This window comes from Lissotriton vulgaris, chromosome 3_2, assembly GCF_964263255.1.
Source record: "Lissotriton vulgaris chromosome 3_2, aLisVul1.2, whole genome shotgun sequence".
Lineage (NCBI taxonomy): Eukaryota > Metazoa > Chordata > Amphibia > Caudata > Salamandridae > Lissotriton > Lissotriton vulgaris.
The window spans coordinates 63,538,698-63,563,374 of NC_141690.1; the positions used below are offsets into that span (position 1 = coordinate 63,538,698).

Consider the following 24,677-nt stretch of genomic DNA (forward strand, 5'->3'; position numbering starts at 1 on the left):
GATGCCACACTTTCTCCTACCGGGCCGCAAATACCTGGAAAAGTCTACCCTTCCTCAGAACAGCCCCCTCCCTGCAGGAGTTTTGGAAAGGCCTAGAAACCTGGCTGTTCAACTAACTGACCCACAGCAGCAGCACCCCCCCCACACCCTCCCAACACCTGGATACCCTCACAGGTAATAAGCAGCGCTTTACAAATTTAAATTGATTAATTGACCATATTCTGTAATAACAAACTTCAACCATACCAAAAAAATCCAAAACACACCGCTATCTCGAATAATTAGATGGGAGGGTGGGATCCAGGACTGTGACAGCAAGAACTGGACTCAGATTAATGACGATTACTGGTAAGTAACTGGGCCATTACCTTCTACCTCGTTTTCCTGTCCCACAACATGAGCCAATTCCCAAGCAAGAGGTGATTGGTGAGGAACCTTCATGTAACCAGCAAGGAGAGACATACACAACATAAATATGAAAGAACATTCACTTGTTATGGACAGCTGATACAACGTTAAGTGCCAAAGATTGTGGAGACCCCTTCACAAGACTGAAGTCTATAATTGGTCATGAAAGTGTGAGGCGAAGCCCAGGCAGCACAGCAAATGTCTTTAAGAGAGGCCCTTTGAAACATTGCCCAAGAGGTAGAGATACCTCAAGTAGATTTCTCCTGCACCAAAGGAGGATCTGAGCCAGATTATTTACATGTAAACTCACTTACCAGCTTAATCCATCAAGATAGAATGAAAGAAGTAAGACAGAGACTCTTCCCTTCAAGGCAATACAGACACAGTTAGGACAATGAATTATCGGTCACTGCAGGAAAAAACACCTCTCAGAAGGCGGACGTCAAGTGGGCAATCACAGAAACACCCTCCCCTCTAACAGCCTGGATAACTGCCCACTGTGCTTTAATAGTGGGTGACCGCTAGACCCAGATTAAAGACATCATTTAAAAAATCTAGAACCTTAAAAGGATCACACAAAGATGGTGAAAGATCTCTGTCATTACACCATGGGACAAACTTTCTCCAGTGACGGCTGTACAATAGTAAGGTAGACGTATTTGTCAAAAAACTGGCTACCTCCGATGAAAAACCAGTAGACTCAAGAGCTAGCCTCTCTAGTGCCAAAACACCAGATCGAGATGCTTGAGAGTGGCTGGACTGACAAGAGGGGAGCTAAAAGATGAAGGAAAAGAAGAACCAGCATATGAGGATGAATCTCCATGGTGAAAAGAAGAGGGAATCACACTCTCCTTGGCGATCCTGGGACTGCCAATTGAACCTCTGCCCTGCCCTCCAAACTTTCCTCAATTAGGGGAAAGGGAGGAAAAGCATAGAGAAGACCCCGTGGCCAAGGGGTCAAAAAAGCATCCATTGCCCAATCCCTTCTTGATGGAATCAAGCTGCAAATTGCTTCGAAGCAAACAGATCCAGCCAAGGTTGTCCAAACTTGTCGACAATCTTCTGAAACAGAATGGGAGAGAGAGACAAGGAGTCACTGGAGAAGGAAACTTCCTGCTCAAGCAGTCAGTGGCCCATTCTCCTACCCCCGGCAGATAGACTGCCCTAAAAGAATCAATATTGTATTCTGCCCACAGACCGATCTTCCAGGAAAGAAGAAAGAGAAGAAGTTGCATTCCCTACTGACTGTTGATGCAAGATTAGACAATCATGTTGCCTGTCTGCACACAAACCGCTCGATGTAGGAGGAAGGGAGAAAACCAAAGAGCCCTCTTCACTGCTGTTAGCTCTCTAAAATTGGAAGAGCTGCCTCTTTCCAGGGTTGACCATCTGGCCTTAGCTATGGAGGATTCTCAAACAGTGCCCCACCCAGGCATCTGTTACCATCGTCTTCAACTCTTGTTGGAAAACTAATAATCCCCCCACCACCTTATTGGTCAGTCAACATAGTCATGCCTTTGGGGGCGGTAGAAAACTGGGGCTGAATCCGTCCTTGTTGGTGAAATTGGTGCCCCTAATAACGAATCCTTCCATAAAAGGGCGGATTGGCAACCCTTGAAATGCCAGGAGCGACAACTTTTCTATATCCACAATCTCTTCCTCTTAAAAAGGGGTGAATGGCATCAGGAGTTCCTTATCCTCCAATGACTTTAACAACTTCTTCTAATTCCAGTTCAAAAAATCTTGGCTCCTCCAAAGGGCAGCTTTAGCAATACTGATTCCAAAGTAGCATCTACTTTCCAGGAACCGAGCCAGATATGTCGGAGGGCAGCAGGTGTGGCTCCTGAGGCTGACTCCAAACCACACAAATGATCAAATGTCAAATGTCAAATCTGACAGAAATGAACATGCGGATTCATCATGGACAGCAAGGCAGACGTATCAGCAACCTCCTCCATCCTATCCGCCAGAGACTGGAAATGATTCAAGAGAGACTGCACAGTGTAGGTTACATAGGAATTTGCACAACTGCGGAGGATTTGGAATCCATATACGCCTTTTCTCACTCCCCCTCAACCTTCTTATCGGTTTGATCTGACAGAAGGGCATACATGGATACTACAGTTCTCTGAGAAGATAGTCCAGCAATTAAGTTGTCTACATTGACTTCAGAAGAGAGCTCCTCTAAAAATCACTTCAAATGGTAGAGCTTTGCTAAGGATCGAGGGAAAGAGAACATATCCACCTCCTTCCTTTCCTGAGAAAGAACTCTTCGAACCATATTGCAGTACGACAGGGTTCTGGATTCAGACGGTGATACTGGTCAAAGAAATTCTCTTTACCACCACCAAAAGCTGGGACAGGAAACTTGAGATTGTCCCTCAGATGCTGAAATAACTGAGTGAGCTCTGCTCCTGGAACAAAGAAATCACCCCTTGCACGCTTCCTCATCCAAGCCATCTGAAGGACCAGAATCAGGGTCCAGCCTTGGAACCTTAAGGGGAGGAAGACTTTCACGTGCTCCAAATGCAGCCTTCACTTCTGCATTAATCATGTCCTGAAGTGTTACCAGCGAGGGTGCTGCAGAAATACTAGTTTGGTCCACCTGCTCAACAGACGGCATGTTCTTAGTGTTGTCTACTGTAGAAATCCCACTTTCTTGTTTGGCTTCCATATCCAGGCAACCAAACAACGTACTCTCCAACTCGAGCAATAGCCGCCATGTTGGAGTTAGGTTACAAGACATACTTACAGGAACTCTGCATCTGAGCAAAGCAAAAACCACATAAAAACCCTGAAATCAAGATCTAAAATAAAAGGATTTCGGGCTGCTCAGCGAGTCCTATGAAAAATGCCCCAAAGTGCGGTCCCACCTGCTCTGCAGGCCAGAGGACATGTATCTAGAAAACAAGGCTGCTAAAGTAAGTCTTGTGTAAAAGGGGAAAATGCTAAATAACACAATTATTACAGAAACGTTGTAGGAAAACTTGAAAGGAAAAACTAAAAACAAAAACAAAAAAAAATACCTATCTGAAGACACAACAGGCCAGGTAGCAGTCCGTGTCCGCAGAAAGAAAGAAGAGGAAATGGTATTACTTGTTTCTTCGTTTGGACATTATGGGTAGGCACTTGCCATATTGGAGAAACTTTTTTAAGTCGGCTAGGTAATAGTTTTGTTCCCGCAGGGAGATTTCTCATCATGGGCCTCATTATGATGGAGCATTTTCCGCCTCCTCCGGGCCGGGGGAAGCCACCTCCGGCCCGGAGGAGGCGGAAAATCCTCTGCGGACTCACCGAAGACCCACCGCCGCATTACGATGGCTGGTGGGTCTTGGTTACTGTCTGCTGCTTTTCCGCCGCGGTCAGATTACAACCGCGGCGGAAAAGCTCTCATTTGGCTGGCAGTGTCTATCAGACACCGCCAGCCAAATTAGGAAGCATTTGTAAACATGCTTTTCCGCGGCGGTTTTTCCGCCGTGGAAAAGCATGTGTACTTTTGATTTTGGGGACCCGTTGGCCCCCAGGGTGTGCGCGGGTGGGGGGTGCACATGGGGGGTACCTATGGTACCCCCCAGCATTTACTTGCACAAAGCGGCAGGCACCGTCGCTTTGTGCAAGTAAATGGACTGGAACCAGAATCTACCTCAAACTGGGCAACATACAGCCCACAAGTTCCTTCAAGATCTTTGGCATTAGGCACTTTTGTAGAACGGTATGTCGTGGTCACCTGGGCACGGAAGGCGTGGAAGCAAGAACACCAGAAGCCAAGAGAAAATGAGCACTGGCAAAGTCAATCCTTGTGTATTTAATGTGCCACTGCATGCAATTACAGGCATTCCCAAATGCATACATGTTGTTTATCACATTAAAGCTTGCCCTTTTAGCTTTGCACCCGTTATGCAAAAAAAGTAGCAATAATGATTATGTTCTATATAGAATGAATATGAGATAAAGAACTGAATGTGACAAAAGCTTTTTAAATGTAAAATAGCCCTTCCTGCATTCCAATGGAATCAATCCCAGAAAAACCCAATGATACATCAAGTAGCCAATCATATGAAGTGAGAGAAAAATAATACTGTGTGGAGCCACAGCCCACTCTGTATATTTAGGCATAGAGTTTGAGAAAGGCGTCTCATCAGACTAGTATTCTTCCCGAAAATTCGAATAAACATTATGGGTTAATTATATGGGGCTTTTGGTCAACTAGTTTCTTTCACTGCTCTGTTTAATTGTACATCATGAGGAAAAAAGTCAGCCAACTTTACCCATCGTCTCCCATTTCTTTGAGTGACAGCACAAAGCCTGGGCTCATTGTTCATACACACTTAAAAAAGCTTCTATATCTACAGCGACAAAGGTTGATTCAAAGTGTGCTTATTATGTTATTTATATGAACTTTAAATACTAGTTTTTTATTTGGTATACACTTTCAGCGCCCAATTATACACTCCGACTCCTTTTGAAGTTTCACTTGTACAGGGCTAACTGTGCTTGCGAAATCAATTGTTTTAGTATAAACCAAGTATAAAGCAAAACTCCTCTCTTTTCTGCCTTCTCATTGGTTCCAGAGTATGGCACTTACCTTTCCACCAATTGTATTGGCTGTAGCATATTTTCCTGTATTTACCAATGCTTGTTCTTGGTCTGCTTCTCTTATCAGTTTCCAACTGGAAATACTGTTAACATCCTGTGGTGGAAGTATATTTTGAAAGAGTTTTGCTTTTACTCTTGCAACATGTGTCTATAACAATTGATCACCCAGAGAGATTAAGGGCCAGATGTAGGTAAATAGCATTTACCGATTCGAAAATACCGAATTTGACTTATTCGGTATTTTCGAATCGGTAAATGCTATGTAGCAAATCATTTGGTAAAAATTACCGACTCATTAAGATTCGGTATTTACCGATTCAGTAATTGCCATTCATTCCTATGGGCCTGGAGGCCCATAGGAATGAATGTCAATTATCGAATCAGTAAATACCGATTCGGTAAAAGGGGGAAAACATTGAAGGGTGGCAAGGGTGTTGCACCCCTCAATTGTGTATGGGTGCACATGTTGCAGACATACATGTCCTAAGGGCATGTATGTTTGCAACATGGCACTAAAGCAATTTGCATAAAATTGCTTTTTGGGGTATTTTCGTTATTTACCACCAACTTGTAGTTGGTGGTAAATAACGAATCCTAACATGGGATAAGCACTCATTTAAGTGCTCCCTACATTAGGAATTCGGTAATTTATCGAATCGGTATTTACGAAATCGGTAATTTACAGATTCCTTAAATTACCGAATCGTTAATTTCCGCCTCAACATCAGAAAAGCCTAGTACTGGTCGGTAACGGCCGAAATTCGTTAATTTCGGCCGTTACCGACCGGTAATAGCCTTCCTACATCTGGCCCTTAGTGATTTAAAATCACAGGATCTAGGCAGGGCCACTGAGACTCAAACACCACAGCTCTGGAGTCAGCAGCTCTGGCCAGTGCACATCATCCTCTCCACTCCCCCGTTATCTGTCAGGGAGCCCTTTTCTTCTTCCAGCGATGATTGATGAAAATAGCTCTTTATTCATTATAGGCGGAACTGATGCTTTACCAATGCTTGTTATTTATAGTTGATGCTGTAATGTTTAAATAACATCCTAACACTACAGTTGTCTTCAATGAGTGCTTGATTAGATCGTGAATTAATCTGGTCTCCCTAACAAGATTAATAATAAAAGGTGTGGCATAACTAAAAAGCTTTTTCGCTCAAATATAATTAGTAAAATAGCCACAAATGTATTTAAGATAAACCCGTTATTATGGTTTTCTTTACTGTGGCATAAGCTTGAAATAAAAAATTAACCACCACATTATTTTGCCATAGCCAGACCTATCGGTTTTGCCAATCCTTCTCAGATGGAGGAGGAAAACTTTTTGCCTTGGAACCTGAGAATTCCGGCAAAATATATGAAAACGTTCAAACATTTTGCCGACCCTTAATGTCGCCGGCACTATGCGTTTTTGTTGGACTCTGACTATGTTAATGTCACCAAACCTTTCTAAAGCACAGAGAGTATAAATCAGCACTAGGGGAAGATAATCAGCAATTTCGAATATACGGATTTATACCTTAGCTGAATTCGAAATCAGAACTACAATAAACCTCTGTACTTCACAAGTCATCAGTATTTCAACAACATTAACTCATTTCAAACACTGCAATAGAAAGTTTTTTATTTTTTTTATTTATTGTGACACCGTCGCGGGACTGCTACTTGTCTTTCATGTCGACAAGTCTAAAACTTTTTACCCATCAGTGTCTGTACGCACAATTTTTATCAATGCCAGAGTTGCTCAGATACAGCTACATCTTGAGCGATGTTTTAGGCTCCCACCACCTCCCATACATTTCACTATTTGCATTAAACAGGTTTTACAAAAAGAGAGGCTTTATCAGCTAACAGGCAGTCATTCGGTTCAAAAAGATAAAGAGAAATGCGGACTGACTTGTTGATACGGAATTCCCAACACCTCCATGTATGCACATTACCAACAAGGAGACGTAAATGAACGGATTATATATACTGGAGAAGAGTCCATAAACAACCACAAATATGTATTGAGCTTGGGTGTCTGATTTCTCCTGAAAATTTCAACTATTTATTAAAATGCATATTCTTCAGTGCAGCTTTATCTTCATCATATAAAGGAACAGTCCTGTCACCAAATTCCAACTTCCTCTGGGAGATGACTTGTCAAGATTTTCATTTCCTGTTAAATGGATCCGACCACACTTTCAATCCTAGGGATAAAATATAACATCAATATGAATGTTGTTTGACTCCCATCTATTAAAAAAAAATAATCACAAATCATATAATCACCTTTAATCAGTTAATATATGTTACACTCTTCACATCTGTGTGTGCACACACACACACGCAGATATATACATATATATGTATATATACACGCACATCCATAGAGCCCTACACTTCAACACCCCACTCTACCTGAAGAATAAGCTCATACTCTCCGGCTGCAACTGGCCCTCAATGAGCACCAGCACACTGCTGCTTAAGACGAAGAAATGTAAAAAACTGAAAACCTACAACCGTTCATTCTCTGGCATTGCCCAGAGAATGTCTGGAACTCCTTACCCATGGAAACAAGATTGATTCCCTTAACATTTGCCTTCAAAAGGGAAGTTACGGCTCTCCTAATGTACAATGAGCTGAACTAGAAGTTTTTCTCCTCCTGCCTCCGATCTTGTTTAGCTGTTTTAGCTACTACCCAACATTTGTTACTGCCATTGTCGCCCGCCATTATGTCATTTTGTTCTTGTTGTATATTGCTTTTCTTGTTCCTGTTGTATACTGCTTTCCTTTCTTTTCTCCCACAGTTATCATACTATGTCTTCCACAGCACGTATGTAAAGTGCTCTGATACCAGCTTTGGCATGTTCGTGATATACAAAACTTTTAAAATAAATAAATGCATACAGACACATATACACACATACGTGAAGGGTGTATGTAACATGCTATTTATTACCACTGCAAAGTGTATGGTAATACATAGCATACTATTCAATACAGATATTGTATACACCGTGCTTTTCCATCACGCTTAGCAGCTATATTCAAATATTTTTATGGAACTTATGCAACATAACACATAAAACATAGCAAAATGAACCAAACTTGTAGTAACACCAAATATAAAGCATGGTAGATCGTGTACCAATGTAGTCTCAAGACACTTATTTGAAGTTGTAACAAACCCAAAAACTAACAAGCATTGGCATAGCCAATAGGTCTTGCCTTAGGGACCTTATAAGTGTTGAGACAGAGAGATCGGCAATGTTTTTAAGGTATGTTGCAGAGCAATGTATCTGCTGTGTTTAGTACTATAAAGTTTGTGTGCAAGTTGTGCTTAGTGTAGTGAAGTAAAGGTACTGGCATGGTGTGGAATGTAGTGCTGAGTTGTGATATGATGTGTTTTGGTGGGATGTATGTGTGCATATATCATAACGGACTTTGAGATTACAATGCTGAGTACCTCACATATTTCCTTATTTAATGATATACCTTTAGAAATGAAATCTACTGAGAAAATAACAATTATTGTGATTTGGCAGGCTGGACACGAGATATCAAGGAATAAACAATAAAATGCAGTAGGGCACCCTATAAGGCACTGTACATCTCAGGGCCAATTTTTCCCCCTTAAATGTTGAATTATTATTTGAGGATTTTGTGTTGCGAACTGCAAATATTTCAGTTATCCGTGGTGAATTTGTAGCATGGTAACTCATATGAATGTGTTCGCTCTGCAAGCAGGCTATAACATTATATAACAAAAAATTGAAATTCATAAATTACGTTTTTTTAATTAAATCTCATAACTAATTTGGAAAGAACATTAACACTCCAGAACACATAACATGATTCCATTCAATGGATTTGTATTGAAGAGCTGAGTTATTTTCATTGTGCTACGATTATTTAAGATCCTTAACAGATATGTTTCACTAACTTATTGATGTTTTCCTTTATTTATTTATTTATTTTCAAAGTTTTATATAGCGCAAACAAGATCTTTGCAGATATCAGAGCGCTTTACAAGGACATGGGGTGAAAGCATAATAGTAGGTAATAGTTGAGGTAGTTAGGTACGATAAGCATAGTTACATAGGTAGGTCAAAATACAAGAGGTAGGTCATAGTTGAGGTAGTGTAGGTACAAGATGCATAGTCAAACAGGTACGCCAATAATATGAAAGTACAAAAAGAGGGAGCATATAATGTTTAAGCGTGCTTAAACTACTTTTGTAAATAGCATAGAGGTAGGCATAATTGAGGTAGGAGAGTACAGGGTGCATAGTCACGCAGGAGAATCAGTAATACAACAGTAGGTAATATTTGAGGTGGTGTAGGTACAGGGTGCAAAGTCAGATAGGTACTTCAATAATATAAAATAAGATATACAGAGAGGGAACGTATACAATCAAGTGAGTCGATAAAACAAGTAATACAAATAGACCAAGGGGTCAGGTAGGTAGTACAGCGCGGAGTCCTGGGAAATACAGAATAATAGTTCATGTGTATTTAGCCATGAGGATCGCTTTTACTTCTTTCTTAAAAAGTTTGTTGGAGGAGATGAGCCTGGTTTCAGGAGGGAGTGAGTTACAGATCCTGGGCGCCATTCCTGAGAAGGAGCGTTTATAGGTTTTTACCTTCCGAAATCTTCGAGGCTTCAGCAGAAGATTGTTTGTGCTTCTAGTAGTTCTAGAGCCGCCCGAAATTGTCAGCTTTTGAGAGAGGTAGGCGGGTGAGTTCATGTGTATAGCCTTGTGTGTCATGCAGGCGATTTTCAGATGTATTCTGGCTTCAAAAGGTAGCCAGTTCAGGGATTTAAAGTCAGGGGAAGTATGCAAGTGTTTTTTTGAACCAGTGATGAGTCTCGCTGCAGTGTTAAGGGACGCTCTTAGGGGTGCCGTTGTGGTTAGGGGGAGCCCGCAGAGGGCGATGCTGCCGTATTCTATGTGCGGGATGACTATAGATTGTACTGCAGTTTGAAAGTCTTTGGCTGGGAGGAAGGGTTTGAGTTTTCTCAAGGTATTGATTTGGAAGTTTGCTCCTTTAGTTGCCTTGCTGATGTGCTGCTGCATGTTGAGATTGGCGTCAAGTGTTATGCCTAAAGATTTAGCTGAGTCAACGATGGTAGGTTGTACATTGAGAGCAGTTAGGTGCTTGAGCCAAGTTTGAGCGGTAGAGATTTTTGCGGGCGGTGAGATCAGGAGGAACTCAGTCTTCAACGCATTGAGTTTGAGGTGATTCTCTGCAAGCCAGGATTGGGTGTTTCTGATCGTGGAGTTCAGAAGCATGATGTCCTTGGGGGATTGTATTTTGAGATAAAGTTGGGTGTCGTCGGCATACATGTGAAAGTGAACATTGGATGCTTGTAACAGAGTAGTGAGAGGTTCCATAACTAAGTTGAACAGTGTAGGGGAGAGGGAGGAACCTTAAGGGACGCCTAACGATACAGGTACCGAGGAGGACATCAGGTTGTTGCTTTTGAATCGCTGAGACCGGTTGTTATGTTATGTTATGTTATATTGTGTTTATATAGCGCACGGCTACTCTAAAAGAGTGTCCCGGCGCTTTCCACATGCAGCTCAGTGTAAATAACACAACAGACAAATAACAGACCACAAAGCAAAAAGGGGAGAAAATAGAAGGCCTAGAGGTTAAAGAGCCAAGTCTTTAGGCTCTTCCTGAACTGAAGAAAATTAGAGGTGCTACGTAAAACCATCGGAAGCGAATTCCAAAGCTGAGGGGCCTTGAAGCTAAAGGAGCGACCCCCAGTGCGGGCCTTTCGCACACGCGGAACCACGGCCATGAAAAGAGATTCTGACCGCAGTGAGCGGTCTGGACGGGAAAAGGACAGCCTCCGTTGCAAATACCTAGCGCCTGAGCCAAAAAGTGCTTTATGCATCAGCGTCAAAGATTTAAACATGATCCGTTTCCGGATGGGCAGCCAGTGAAGCGTCTGCAGCAGTCCAGAAACTCGTGCTCGCCTGTGAAGGCCAAAAATGGCACGAGCAGCAGAGTTCTCCGCCACCTGCAGGCGCTGGACCAAATAATCCGGGAGACCTAGAAAGAGGGCATTCGCATAATCCAACCTGGATCCAATAAGAGCTTGCACAGTGATCCGCCTGTGTTCCACAGAAAGCAGTGGTAAAAACTTGCGGAGCATCTTCAAGATGCCAAAACAGGTGCCAGCCAGACCAAGAACATGCGCTCTCAACATAAGCTTATTGTCCAGCTTGACTCCCAGGTTTTTGGCGACCAGCGATGGCTGTGCAGGAGGACACATATCCAACGGCCACCATTCCTGCCACTCAGGGTCGGTGGCACAGCCGAAGAATAAAACCTCCGACTTGCTGGAGTTGGCCTTCAGACTATTCCGCTGGAACCAGTCGAAGACCATTCCCAAGCACCCCCGGATGCTCTCTCCATCAAATGCCTGATCTTTTCCGCATGTGAAGAGAAGTTGCGTGTCGTCTGCGTATGAGACGATCTGGGCCCCATAAGCCTCCACCAGGGCCGCCAGAGGGGACATGAAAATGTTAAACAACGTCGGGCTCAACACAGAACCCTGTGGAACTCCGACTCCCAGTGGCGGCATCTCAGCGGAGCTCTTGAGAACAGTCCCAGATATACCCATTCTTGTGTTTAATATTTCGAGTAGGTTCTCATGTTTAACTGTGTCGAATGCTGAAGAGAGATCAAGAAGGATGAGGAGGCAGGTATCATTTTGGTCAAGGATTTGGAGGGCGTCGTCAACTATGTGAGTCATAGCAGTTTCGGTACTGTGCCCTGCTCGGAAGCCTGATTGATGAGGGTTGAGGAGATCAAAATTATTTATGTGATTAGTCAGTTGTAGCTGTACGCATTTTTCCAACAGTTTAGCGAGCGTGGGAATATTTGTAATAGGACGGTAATTGTTTAGATCAGTGGGATCTGCTGTTGGTTTTTTTAGTAACGGTGTGACTTGTCCGACTTTGAGGGCGTTAGGGATGGATCCTTGTTGAAGAGTGCTATTGATGATCTTAGTCCAAAGTGGGAGGAGCGACGGGGTAAAGACTTTTAAAGCGTTAGCAGGAAGGGGGTCAGAGAGGTGATTGGATGGTTTCAGGGTGCTGAGCAGTCTGCCAATTTCTTCTTCGGAGTAGGTGCCAAAGGATGACCATGTAGCATTGTTCTTTGGTTCAGACGGTGCTGTGTGTTGGGGGTTGGAGTAAAGGATAGCGTCATTGAGGAGATCGCTTCTTATGTTGTCGGTTTTTTGGTTAAAGAAAGCAGAGAAGTCTTCACAGAAAGGTGTAGCGCCCATGGTGCTGAGTGTCTGGGATTGTTCTTTGGATTGTGTTCTGATTAGCTCAAACAGTTTTCTTGGGCGGTTTTTTGCTTGGGCGAGCTGGAGGCTGAAGAAATCTCTCTTTGAGCGTTTTATTTTCCTGAAGTAGGCGTTTATCTGTTTTTTCAGAGTTTTTAGGTGCAGTGCAGAGGGGGCTGATCGCCAGGTGCGCTCTGCCATTCGCATGGCCCGTCTATCTTCATTGAGGCTCCCGTCATACCATGGGTTGGAGATCTTGGACGCGACTCTTTTCAGTTGCATGGGTGCAGCCTCATTGATTATTGTGGTCATAGCATTGAAATAATGGTCAGTCAGCAGTTGAAGGTCCGTAACGCCGGACGGAGGAAGTAAGAGATTGTAGCTGTTAGGCGGTAAGGAGTTTGGGTTGAGTTTCTTCATGTCTCTTTTCCAAACTTTGGGCTTGGAGGGTTGAACTGGGTTAAATTTAACTTTTTCATTGATGAAGAAGGAGACAATATGATGATCTGACCAGTCACAAGGTTGGATTGACTCAAGTTGAATAGAGTCCTCTTTGGAAATGATGAGGTCAAGGATAGAGCCTTTCTCATGGGTCGGGCTATTGCATATTTGGGTGAGATCAAGGGCGTCGAGGAAGTTTTTGAAGCTATTCACCACTGTGTCACAGCGATCATTCCAATGGAGATTGTAGTCGCCAAGGAAAATTTGGGTGTTTTGCCGTCCTGAGTTGGTTGAGATTATGTCCATGAGTTGTTGCGAGAAGGAGAGCTTGTCCCCAGGTGGGTGGTATATGATGTGTAGTGAGCATAACGGTTTGCTTTCGCTGATGACATCAAGGCAGAGGTATTCACAGGAGGTAAGAGAGTGGGCGGTCGCTTTAATAACTGAGAGGTTGCTTCTATAAATACAGGCAATTCCACCGCCTGTCTTTTTGGACCTGTCAAGTCTACTGATACTGTAGTTGGGGGGGACTAGGATATCCATGATAGGTGTAGAAGAATCAGACAACCATGTTTCAGTCAGAATGGCTAGATCCGGTTCCAGAGACATGATGAGATCGGCGACCCCCGCGGAATGCCTTTGGGACGATCTGCAGTTGAGAAGTATGCATTTGAGTCTGGGGGCGCAGAGGGTGGAGGAAGTTTTTATAGTGAGGGGTACATTTGTGAGGTTGTTGGGGACGGAGCCTCTGGTGTTATGCGTGTGGTGCCTGAGGGGGTTAGAGAGAATCGTTGGGATGGACAGGTGGTTGGAGGCTAGGCGATTTTGGGGAGCCGAGACGTAAGAGTGGAGAAGGGTGTGTATGTCATGGTCTGAGAGCGTATTGGTAGTGCGTCTGGGGCGATTGGTGGTATTGCAGGAGGGGATAGAGGTCCAGAGTGGGGCGTGTTGTGTGGTAAGGCGAGTAGGAAGTGAGGGGAGAGTGTTGTTAGGTATAAAGGTGGTGGTGGGGGGGTGTCTGAGGTGTGTGATGAGCAACTCTTTGACGGTGTGTAGTTCTTCTTTCATTTGGAGGAGGGTGGACATAATCATGTCCAGCTTGGTGTTGGGTACGGAGTTGGGGAAGGGTACTGGCGGTGAACAGGAGTATAGGTTACTGGAGAGGGGGGAGACGGGGTGGAGAGGTGGTGCTGGGGAAGGGGTTGGAAAAGTTAGAGAGAGGGTTGGTGTTAGGGTGGGTGTTGGCGTTATTGGGCAGGGCAACAGTGCTAAGAGGGGAAGGGTAAGTGGGGGAGGTGTGGAGGCTGAGGGTTGCGGGGTGGAGGTGGGATAGTGGGGAGTGAGAATGGGGGGTGAGAGGTTGAGGGAGGGGTGAAGGCTAGGCGTGGCGGGAGGGCCAAGTGTGGGGGGGGAGATAGGAGGAGAGAGAGTCATGTTGTGTGGGGTGCAGTTGGGGGAGGAGGGGTGTTCTGAGAAGATTGGTGTGCGGGACGGGACGGGAGTGCAAAGTGTAGGGGGGATATGGGAAGAGCGAGAATCATGTTGCGTTGGGTGCAGTTAGGGGAGTGTAGAAAATTAGAAATATTGATGTACATAAGCAACATTCATTTCCCTTTTCCCACTCCTCTCCCTGCGCGCACCATGAATACCGTAAAGCATTGACTGCATCCCTCTGCCAGCAAAGGCCTGTACCCATGTGTACATGACAGCCATTTTAGGCACCCTGGCCTTTTGCCCGCCTAAGATTAGAATCACCGGCTTCCCTTCTGCGTGTATTTGAAACCCCCCCCCTCTCTCTCACATGCATAAACCATGAAACCCTCTCCCTCTGCGCGACCCTGCCCTGAAAGGCAGCCCTTCTGCTTGACCCACGCAAACCCCCCCCCATTCCCTCTTGAAGAGGCATCCTTCGCCTTAGCTGACATAGCCCTCCCCAGCTGCACCTGACTGCCCCCGCTCTCTCATGTACGGGTCATAAGATCTCTCTCTCTCTATGCGACTCTGTCCCTGTGTCCACCCTGGCTCCCCCTCCCTTCTCCTCACATGGGCAAGTCATAAACCTTCTTCTTCTGCAAGACCCTGTCCTTGGGAGTCACGGCCGCGCCTGACCAGCACCTCCTCTCCTTTCATGAATAACCCCTCTGTTAGTAAACCCTCCCTCCGCGATTGACTGTCCACACATGTCTGAGGTCATCGCCTAAGCCAGGAGATGCTGTTTACTGCTTATTGTATGGAGTCACTCCTCTTCAAAGGACCCACTATTGATCCTGGCCACCCCACCCCCTGGGCTATGATCAGGCGCACACATCCTAAACAGTTGACGGAACACTCAGCTGCGTGATTGCCCTCCCCTCTTATCAGCAGGTCAAGGGTCCCTATTGTGAACACATGTGGGGTAGGATTGACACGAGGATTATGGGGATGTCTTTTCCTTGTTTCACAATATCGTGATTGTAATGCCAAGTGTTTTGTAAAGTATAAAAGACAGAGTCTCAGCTCACTTGTTAGAGCACCTCCCGATGACATCTTGTTTCGTGTCTGAAATGACAGGCTCTCCTCATGAGAAATAAACTCTGTTCTTGTGATTCCTGCTCCCAGCGCCCGTCTCTTTATTTGGTAACTATTCAGAATGGGAACTAAGAGGCGACTTGCGCCAGCAGCCTGGGCATCGATACTAATATGGGCTCCTGTTCCACAATTGGCGTCCCAACGCGGGGTCCATCAGTGACATAAGGTCCAGTAAGAGAGATCCAGACGATGAGGTGAACATCTAAATGATCGGAGTATACCTGCCTTGAGAGGGCCCTCGCCCGGCTGCCGATTGAATGAACTTCACCGATTCTGAACGGACCTCTCTCGAGTGACCTACTGTCCTGACTGGAATCCCACAGGACTGCTGCGGTAAAATCATGGAGTAAGAGAACGATCGGGCGCTGGAAGGAGGAAGGCGAAGAACTGCCCACACGGTCCGGTCCGGGTAAGGTCGCGTAAATGCGACAAATTGTGAAATGATTGTTTTGGATAATACTAGTATTACGCTTTGTTGAACCCTCTGGAGATTCACCGTCTGCAAACGGAGAAACAACAGGCTCTCTCTTTGCAAACAGTGAAGGATAGGTAACGCAGACTTTTGTCCCCGTTGTAATCAGTCGTGCCTATCTTCCTCCCCCACTGTTTCCCGAACTGTCGTTCGTGGATTATTGTCTGGAGATTCTTTGTCTACAAACAGGGAAGAACAAGGTCTCTCTTTGCAGGTAGAGAAAGAGTGGGTAACGCAAACCTTTTCGCACCCACTTATTCTCCCCACTGATTGTTTGATTGACCGTACATTAAGTGTTCGGTATTGGTTCTTTTGAGGTATTCACCGCCTGCAAACAACGGAGAATAGAAATATTCTGTCTAGTCTTTGCCCGCCGTGATAAGATAGGTAGTGCAGACTTTTGTGCCCGTTGTAATCCGTCATGCCTATCTTCTCCCCACTGATTGGTAGCCTGTTTAGCCCGGACCGCTTATTAGAGATGAACCATCCAGCTCCACTGGAGGGCACACCTAATAAGGACATGTTCATTAAGTGTGGACTAGTCGCTATAGCTTATAATAGGTTATGGCATAAAAATACAAGAAAAAGAGTTGAGCGAAATCAGTAGGCCACTGATGAGTTATCAACTTCGCTAAAAATAAAATAAGAAACGTTAGAAATAACCTGCAATAAGAAACATAAAAATGGCGAGGGAAGACAAGCTTGACACCAAGGCAGCCACGAGGTAGCTAGGTTCCGTTGCCTATTCCTGCCCCAAACATGTCTGCCTCATTGCCCACCACGCCCAAATAACGGTCACATGAAATAGATACAAAATCAATAGGCACCTACCCCCATTCCGGAAGCTCCCGAAGTGCAACAGGTCCGCGGTTACGCCCATCCGGAAGGCGAGGCCTCGAGGCATGCGGGGCTCGCCTGGCCGCAGTCGGAAGGGGAGGCTGCTGGGCGGACGGCCCAAAGAATCGTAATGACCTCTCCTTCTCCCCTCTTCTGCTGCCCTGCAGGCCACGGGAGGGGGGAGCTGTCTTGCCTCAGCCACCGACCACCCCCCACCCCCTCTCTTGCCTGATCTGGCCATCGACGAGGACCGGAGCCAAGACAAGGTCGGACAACCCTGAGAGTTGCAGGTGGTCCCGCCACATACCACGCCTGAAAATTACAGGTAGTCCCGCCACATGTCAGCGCCTGAGAGTGACAGGTAGTCCAGCCACACGGCAACGCCTGGACAGTTGCAGGTAGTCCCGCCACATGTCAAGGGGGGGATGTCTTGCCTCAGCCACCGACCCCCCCCCCCATCTTCAATAGCCGGCACGGCCAATACCGAAGCGGTGGAGCTGGGGAACGGCGCGGGGTCGCTGGAAGGGGGAGGCGGCGCAAACGAGCCTCCCCCACCTCCCTCCAGGTGGAGGCTTCCAGCGGCACCCCAACGCTCTTTGCTTAAAGAGGGTCCACATCGAAAAGCGGTCTTTTTGCCCGGGACGAGCGCACGCCCCATGCCTTCTCTCCTCAACTTTGAAGATTCTATGAGAGCCGGGGGGCCCCCCGACCCCTCTGCATGGGCGCCCCTGTCCCCCTCACTGGGACCTGCGACATCGACGCACTCCTGCCGGCGCCAGCCTCAGTTTGGAAATGGCTAAAACACAGCCAAGGTACAGACTTGTTCAGTTCCGGTGGAACACCAGAGTGACCCGGTAGGAAAATTGTTGCCGCCCTCCCCACTCTTTGATTGATGGTCCATATTGTTAGACTGTTACCACATTGCGCAAAACTTTTTGAACTACCAACGGAAGGTTCTGGTCCAACCACGAGTCGTTGGAGACATTCTGACTATGCTGGAACCTGCCTGACCTCGCCCAAAATGGCGCCGATACACGAAACAAAACTTTCAAACTCCCTGTTCACCCGGATTGCTCGAATATTGATGCTCTGAGATACGTGTGCATTTTTGGACAATGAAAGTTGATAAGATGGATAGTGATTATGTGCTTAGAGAAGAAAGCAATACAGATATTGATCATATGTTTGGACAATGAACTGACTTAGGGTGGGTACTAATTATGATTTGGAAAATGAATTGGTGCAATTTAGACAGTGAATGAGCATTTGGATAATGAATTAATGAATCAATTGAAAAACTGAATTCTTGACATGCATCATGCTTGCTCTGTAGGGAAGTTTAATACGATTTTATTGCACTGCTGCACTTTATGCAATGAACTGCCACCAACTTCGTTCTTCTTATGTACAGTTTCAACCTGCTCCGTGGCCGGTCCGCTGGGTTGTAGGCCTGTATTTATACATCAACACTTTTTATTAAAGGTATTTTGAAAAAGAAAGCATGGTTGTAGCGGTTGCATTAATGAGTTTTGGATGTTTTGCTACTGTGAGCGAAGAATAAGTATGATGAAAGCTGAAGGTTAAAAAGGACCAGATATTTAGCAGCTACATTATGTGTCACAGGCAGCCGGAAAAGTGTTTTAGACGCCCTTAAAACGACACCACAGAAATGCCACCTGACCACCACCCTTGCACCCAACAAAAGGGGTTGCGACCGAGTAACTCATGTAGATACGCGGATCATCAATGATTATCTATCTGACATTACTGGTCCCTCTGGGCTTAAACGCCGAGATGGTAAAGAAATGCAGTACGTGGAGATAGGTCGAGTATGTGGTAGGTAAAAACATTTTCGGACTACTGCATGCTGATGTGCTTTGAATGCTGCCCCCCACCCCCTTCTTTCTCCTCCCTTCTGCAGGTCACGTCAGAACGTCGGCTGAAATGTGGGAGAGCGATGATCGAACCACCGACGAAAAGGGAAGGAGGGAATATGTGCATAGCCCTTATGACGATAAGTTTTTTAAAAAAGACGTAGACTTAAACATGACTGTTCCTCCTTAGAACATAGCGACTGGGAGGATGGACTGACATAGAAACTTGACGGGTACTGTATGACGAAAATTGACTAGAAATAACACGTTAGATAATGTAACTAGACGTTTGACTAGGTAGGGAAAGGACAAAGAAAAGTGTGTGGGTAAGGGTTACCACGGCACCACCCGTCTGGGAAGTTAGAAATGTTGCTGATGTTCAAAATGCACTGCCCCCCTTCTCACACTCTTATAGATATAGCCAAGCTGTCCGACTGTTCTCCCGATCAATACTTGCCGTTGCCTCAGCCTGGAGAACTTCCCACCAAAGGAAGAAACTGAAAAATGGTTTAAGATCCAACCATGGGTAAATAGCGCGACCAGGTTAATTTCTGATCGACTAACCGAGGTGTAAGTATTGGCAATTGAGAACGCTCGCAGAGATAACAAGCGAGAGGGAAAAGGAGGGAAGGGTAAAAAGAGCTAAGCACGTAGATAAATAGGATAGTAAAGATACGTAGGATATAAAAATAGATCTTGTTGGCCAACAATTGTTTTCTGTTTTGTCGTGAATGTCTTATATATATGTAATACATGTACTGTCTTCCTTCGTCTGAGTGTGTGTGTGTGTACTGTAGGGGTTTATGTTCTCCCTCTGTTGCGTCTCTCCGTCACCTGACCCCCTGTTGTTCTGTGTTGTGAACGCACTAAATGACCCATTTTTGTACACGTCTCTCTCTTTCTCTATCTTTCTCCCTTTTTCTTATATCTGTCTGTCTCTGTCTCTGTCTGTCTGTCTCTATCTCTCTCTCTACATGTCATACGTGTACCAAATGGCTCGTTTAGATTGCGGACGACTCTCACTCTCTATGAGAGTCTCCCTATTTCCTCTTCCTTTATATGGTAAAACCGTGCCTCGCTGGCACCAGTCTGATTGGATACTTATTGAACGCGAAGGTGTTCAGCGAAATTGACCGAAACTAAAATGATTGTATCTCGCCATATTACTACCTCTCCTTTCTGCAAAATGAATGAACTCGAATTGGCTGAGAAGGAAAGGACAGGTAAGACGACTAAGGTCCCCCAATCTGGCCATTTATAGGGGAACTGTATGTCAATGGCACCTTATTTCTGTTCATCAGAGACGAACGCCAACGTCTAGATTGACCCCCAATGCCCAGATTGCCCCACCCCCTTTTGCACCCAAGCGCGAGCGCCCGAAGCATCCCCGCCCCATTTGATAGACCCCAGCTGCTGTCCCGGATATAAACATGATGACCATGAGTAACTGTCGTCCCTCGAGAAAACCCTGTTTTACCTGACTCTCGATGATGGCACCCCCGCCCTGTTTGAAAAGGTTAGCCAGCCTTGAAGGGAAATGCTCCGAAATGTTGAATATGATGAAATGCACAGTTGATGGGAATCTTATTTATCCTCACTTGAGTTATAAATAGGACGATGAATAAACTTGGCATGAACTCAGTAGGAATGCCGACATATGCACTGCTTGGTAATAGACCTCTGACTGTGACCGATGAGCGTATCTCCCAAATGCGTAGGATTGAGGGAGGAATTCACATGCATAGATGTCTTCTTCTGCCAGTTCTCTAAAAACTTGTTTTGTACCTATTCAAAGATTCACGATCACCGGAGGAGAAGGGTCGGACGTGACGTACAGCCTGGCTGCAGATCTTGGGACACGTGTGACCTCGACCAAAGGTGGAGCTGCAGAGCCACTAGATACGGGACGAGACAGCAATTCCAAACGTGGAAAATGAAACTTGACGGGCTGCCCTGAAGCCCTCCGCCTGCTAACCCACGTGTGCCTGGAGTCTCCGTCCCCCTTCTTTGGGCCCGATTGATGGGCCTGCCTGCTTGTTATGCTTTGCTCCCTTGGTCCCTTTTGTGTGTCCCAGGAACCCTGACCCAACTCCACTCTCTCTCCTATCGACTATTTGAACCACACACACCCTCTTTTCCACGTGACTTTTTGCCAAAAGGAAGAACTGCATTCAAATGGGAATAGGGTGTTGCCACGGAAATATAGGTGCCGAGCATAAGGCGCCGCCAAACGGATTGTTTAGGGAACAGGACTGTGGTCTAACAGCAGAGGACTGACCGCACCCTGCAACGTGTAAGGATAAATCCGAGCTGGACCTATAGCTCCACCGCCGGTGCTCAACAGCGCCAACAAAAGGACACGGACTAGAGCCTACCAGTGATGGCTCACTGCTAAAAAGACACTGTGACGAAGAGATCTTGTGTATTGAACTGAATTCCACCCTCAACTACTTGGTCAAAATGTTCATTGGTCACATTTTTAAGTCAGAAACATTTATGCTATGTAGTGCTTTGAAACGATAGGAACTTGACAAATGCAATCTCCTATGTGCTGCATTCTGCCAAACACATCAACTGTCCATGATTATATGCCATATGTTAGTATTGACAAATGCTAATTCTTCGACCGCACCTGTTTATATGTACCCTCATCGATTACGAAAATGAACTTTGCTATGTAAAAAGGGGCGACTGTAGAAAATTAGAAATATTGATGTACATAAGCAACGTTCATTTCCCTTTTCCCACTCCTCTCCCTGCGCGCACCATGAATACCGTAAAGCATTGACTGCATCCCTCTGCCAGCAAAGGCCTGTACCCATGTGTACATGACAGCCATTTTAGGCACCCTGGCCTTTTGCCCGCCTAAGATTAGAATCACCGGCTTCCCTTCTGCGTGTATTTGAAACCCCCCCCTCTCTCTCACATGCATAAACCATGAAACCCTCTCCCTCTGCGCGACCCTGCCCTGAAAGGCAGCCCTTCTGCTTGACCCACGCAAACCCCCCCCCATTCCCTCTTGAAGAGGCATCCTTCGCCTTAGCTGACATAGCCCTCCCCAGCTGCACCTGACTGCCCCCGCTCTCTCATGTACGGGTCATAAGATCTCTCTCTCTCTATGCGACTCTGTCCCTGTGTCCACCCTGGCTCCCCCTCCCTTCTCCTCACATGGGCAAGTCATAAACCTTCTTCTTCTGCAAGACCCTGTCCTTGGGAGTCACGGCCGCGCCTGACCAGCACCTCCTCTCCTTTCATGAATAACCCCTCTGTTAGTAAACCCTCCCTCCGCGATTGACTGTTCACACATGTCTGAGGTCATCGCCTAAGCCAGGAGATGCTGTTTACTGCTTATTGTATGGAGTCACTCCTCTTCAAAGGACCCACTATTGATCCTGGCCACCCCACCCCCTGGGCTATGATCAGGCGCACACATCCTAAACAGTTGACGGAACACTCAGCTGCGTGATTGCCCTCCCCTTTTATCAGCAGGTCAAGGGTCCCTATTGTGAACACATGTGGGGTAGGATTGACACGAGGATTATGGGGATGTCTTTTCCTTGTTTCACAATATCGTGATTGTAATGCCAAGGGTTTTGTAAAGTATAAAAGACAGAGTCTCAGCTCACTTGTTAGAGCACCTCCCGATGACATCTTGTTTCGTGTCTGAAATGACAGGCTCTCCTCATGAGAAATAAACTCTGTTCTTGTGATTCCTGCTCCCAGCGCCCGTCTCTTTATTTGGTAACTATTCAGAATGGGAACTAAGAGGCGACTTGCGCCAGCAGCCTGGGCATCAATACTAATATGGGCTCCTGTTCCACAGGAGGGGGGTGTTCTGAGAGGCTAGTCGGAGGTGTGATTGGCAGGATATGTGGGGGAGGGGACGAGGCTGTGGCGGTGTGTGGGACGCAAGAGGAGATGGGTTCGGCGTCTAAGGTTGAAGGGTGTGAGGTGTCTGTAGACGGAGGGTGATAGAGTAGAGTAATGGGGGGAGGGAGGGGGTGCGTGTTAGTGTTAGGAGGTGCTGATGAGTCCAGGGTGTTGGGAGTGAAGGCTGGAGGGTGTGGGCTCTGCGGTTTAGAGAAGTATTCTTTGAAGGTGGGGAACAGGATGTCAAATAGGTCTAGGTTTCTGTCTGTGGATTGAATTAAGATGGTGGCGTTGTTGTAGATGGTGATGGTTGCTCCAGCAGATAGCGTTGTGATGGTGTGATTGAGAGTGTTACACCATGGGCAGTTTTCCTAGTGGTCGAGACGGTGAGTAGGGTAAGGAGTGCTTTTCTACATTGTGCTCTGCGTGTAGTGTATAGGATGATATCTGTGCTCTTCGTTCCATTGTTGAGGGAGAAGTAGGTGTCTACAAAGGGGGTTTCAGGGTGGGACTTCAAGAAGTTGTGCTTAAACTTCTTGCGTTTTTTTTGGTGAGCCCGGTGGGGTAATTTATTTTATAAGTGTGTTTTCCCATGGGTTCCATGTTGGAAGTAGGGGGTAGGTGTAGTGCTGTGCTGTGGGGATAAGATAAACTAGTAATAATAGTATCAGCAGAGTGGAAGACTAGCTAGTCTAAGATGGCCTCCAAAAAGGAGAAGGGGAGACAAGAATGGAAGTCCTCTGTCTGTTGTAGTTACAGTTTAGTTTCCCTTTCTAATCTGAGGCAGGTCGAGTTAATCCAGCTGTTAAGAGGGGAGGAGAAAGTCTTATCTGTTATTGGAGAACCCTGGCCGAGATGTTGCACAGCCTCGTGGAAATCTGGGGGCCATGAAGGTGATTAATTGCTCCAGGTTTATGGCCACGGCCATTTTGGGCAGTAGAGAGGACAAGAATGCAATGAGAATCTCTTTAGAATATTTTGCAGTGGCCATAGACATGACTCAAAATGTCCAACAAGGGCAACGCCAAAAGTCTGCTCCCTAGCCAGATCGTGAAGACCCAAGAACCCAGAGAACGGTAAAAAAGGGGGTGGTGATGGACGGAGCATCTGAATCAATCAAACACTCACACCCAGTCAAAAGATCTGGGTTTAATCCATCACCGTTCTTTAGCCCACTCTGCCACCCCAGTTCAGACATGGCTATGTGCAAATCAGTCTGACCCTGTGCCTCATGGGAACAGTCCAGCCCGAACTGCCAAGCCATGTCTTCCCTGGACCGGAAACAAGCTTCCGAGGACCAGTTTCTGGCATTCCAGCCGTCTTCAGGCCGGCTTGCTTGAATCCAGTGGCAAACACTGACACCCAGTCAAAAGATCTGGGTTTAATCCATCACCGTTCGACACTTCCTTGCCAATGTTTGTTATAGAGCAAGCCCACCGATCATTGGGCCCGCGTCCGCGCCCAGGAACCCCTCCTCGACCTATCATTGCAAAATTACTAAATTACAGGGACCGAGACGCGGCTCTGAGACAAGCAAGCGAAAGGAAATCACTGCAGTACGAGGGCTCGGAAATCTCAATCTATCCGGATTTTACCGCCAAAGTGCAGGAAGTGCGTAAGCACTTTGCTCCGTTTAAGAGGCAACTGAGAGACTTGGGCCTGGACTACGCCATGTTGTATCCGGCGAAACTGCGTGTTAATAGACAAGGACATTAGCACCTGTTTACCGACCCCAAGGCGTTGAAACAAGCTTTAAAGAACTGGTCAAAAGACCCCCGCAGAGAAGAGAATCTTCCGACGGAGGCTGCAAACAGTGAGAGCCGGCTGGAGGAACAAGAGTAACTGTCTGCTTTCTTATGACTACAGGAGATGGTAAGATGAAGGACCTGTGGAAAGGAGTTAAGACAGTGGGGTGCCACTATGCAACCTTTGGTAGAGGGGTGGGATTGCTGAAGCCCGTCTGGGTTATTACTCCTTGAGGTGCTGTGATGGGGCCTGTTTAGTTGGAACTGGGGTGTTCTCTCCCGATGGAGGGCTTGTTGCCGTGCTGCATGTGGGTCTGAGCAGTAGAAATAGTTCCGCACTCAGCTGCACCTAGGAAATGTGGATATAGCAGAACATGTTGTTTACCTATTTAGACACTCAGGTCTTGGTAACGTGTGTAAATTCAAGACCAACTTCTCTGGTGATTACTATATATCGATGCGGGTGGTGGTGAGGGTGATCCCAGAGTAGTGTGCGCTCGCACGCCTGGTAGACAGCCAGGTAACCTCGGCCCGCGTGCACTGCACCCACCTGGTCTCCACTGAGACTT

At 46.2% G+C, this 24,677-nt stretch overlaps 1 protein-coding gene across 1 annotated transcript in view; it reads right to left on the reverse strand.

Moving 5' to 3' along the window:
* Positions 1-6,999: 6,999 nt before the first annotated feature.
* Positions 7,000-24,677, reverse strand: part of SMIM20 (small integral membrane protein 20) — a 113,954-nt gene continuing 96,276 nt past the window's right edge. Inside the window, exon 3 of the mRNA XM_086964006.1 lies at positions 7,000-7,200. Within this exon, the coding sequence (XP_086820132.1) occupies positions 7,163-7,200 (38 nt within the window). The 3' untranslated portion in view covers positions 7,000-7,162. The remainder of the gene's footprint in view (positions 7,201-24,677) is intronic.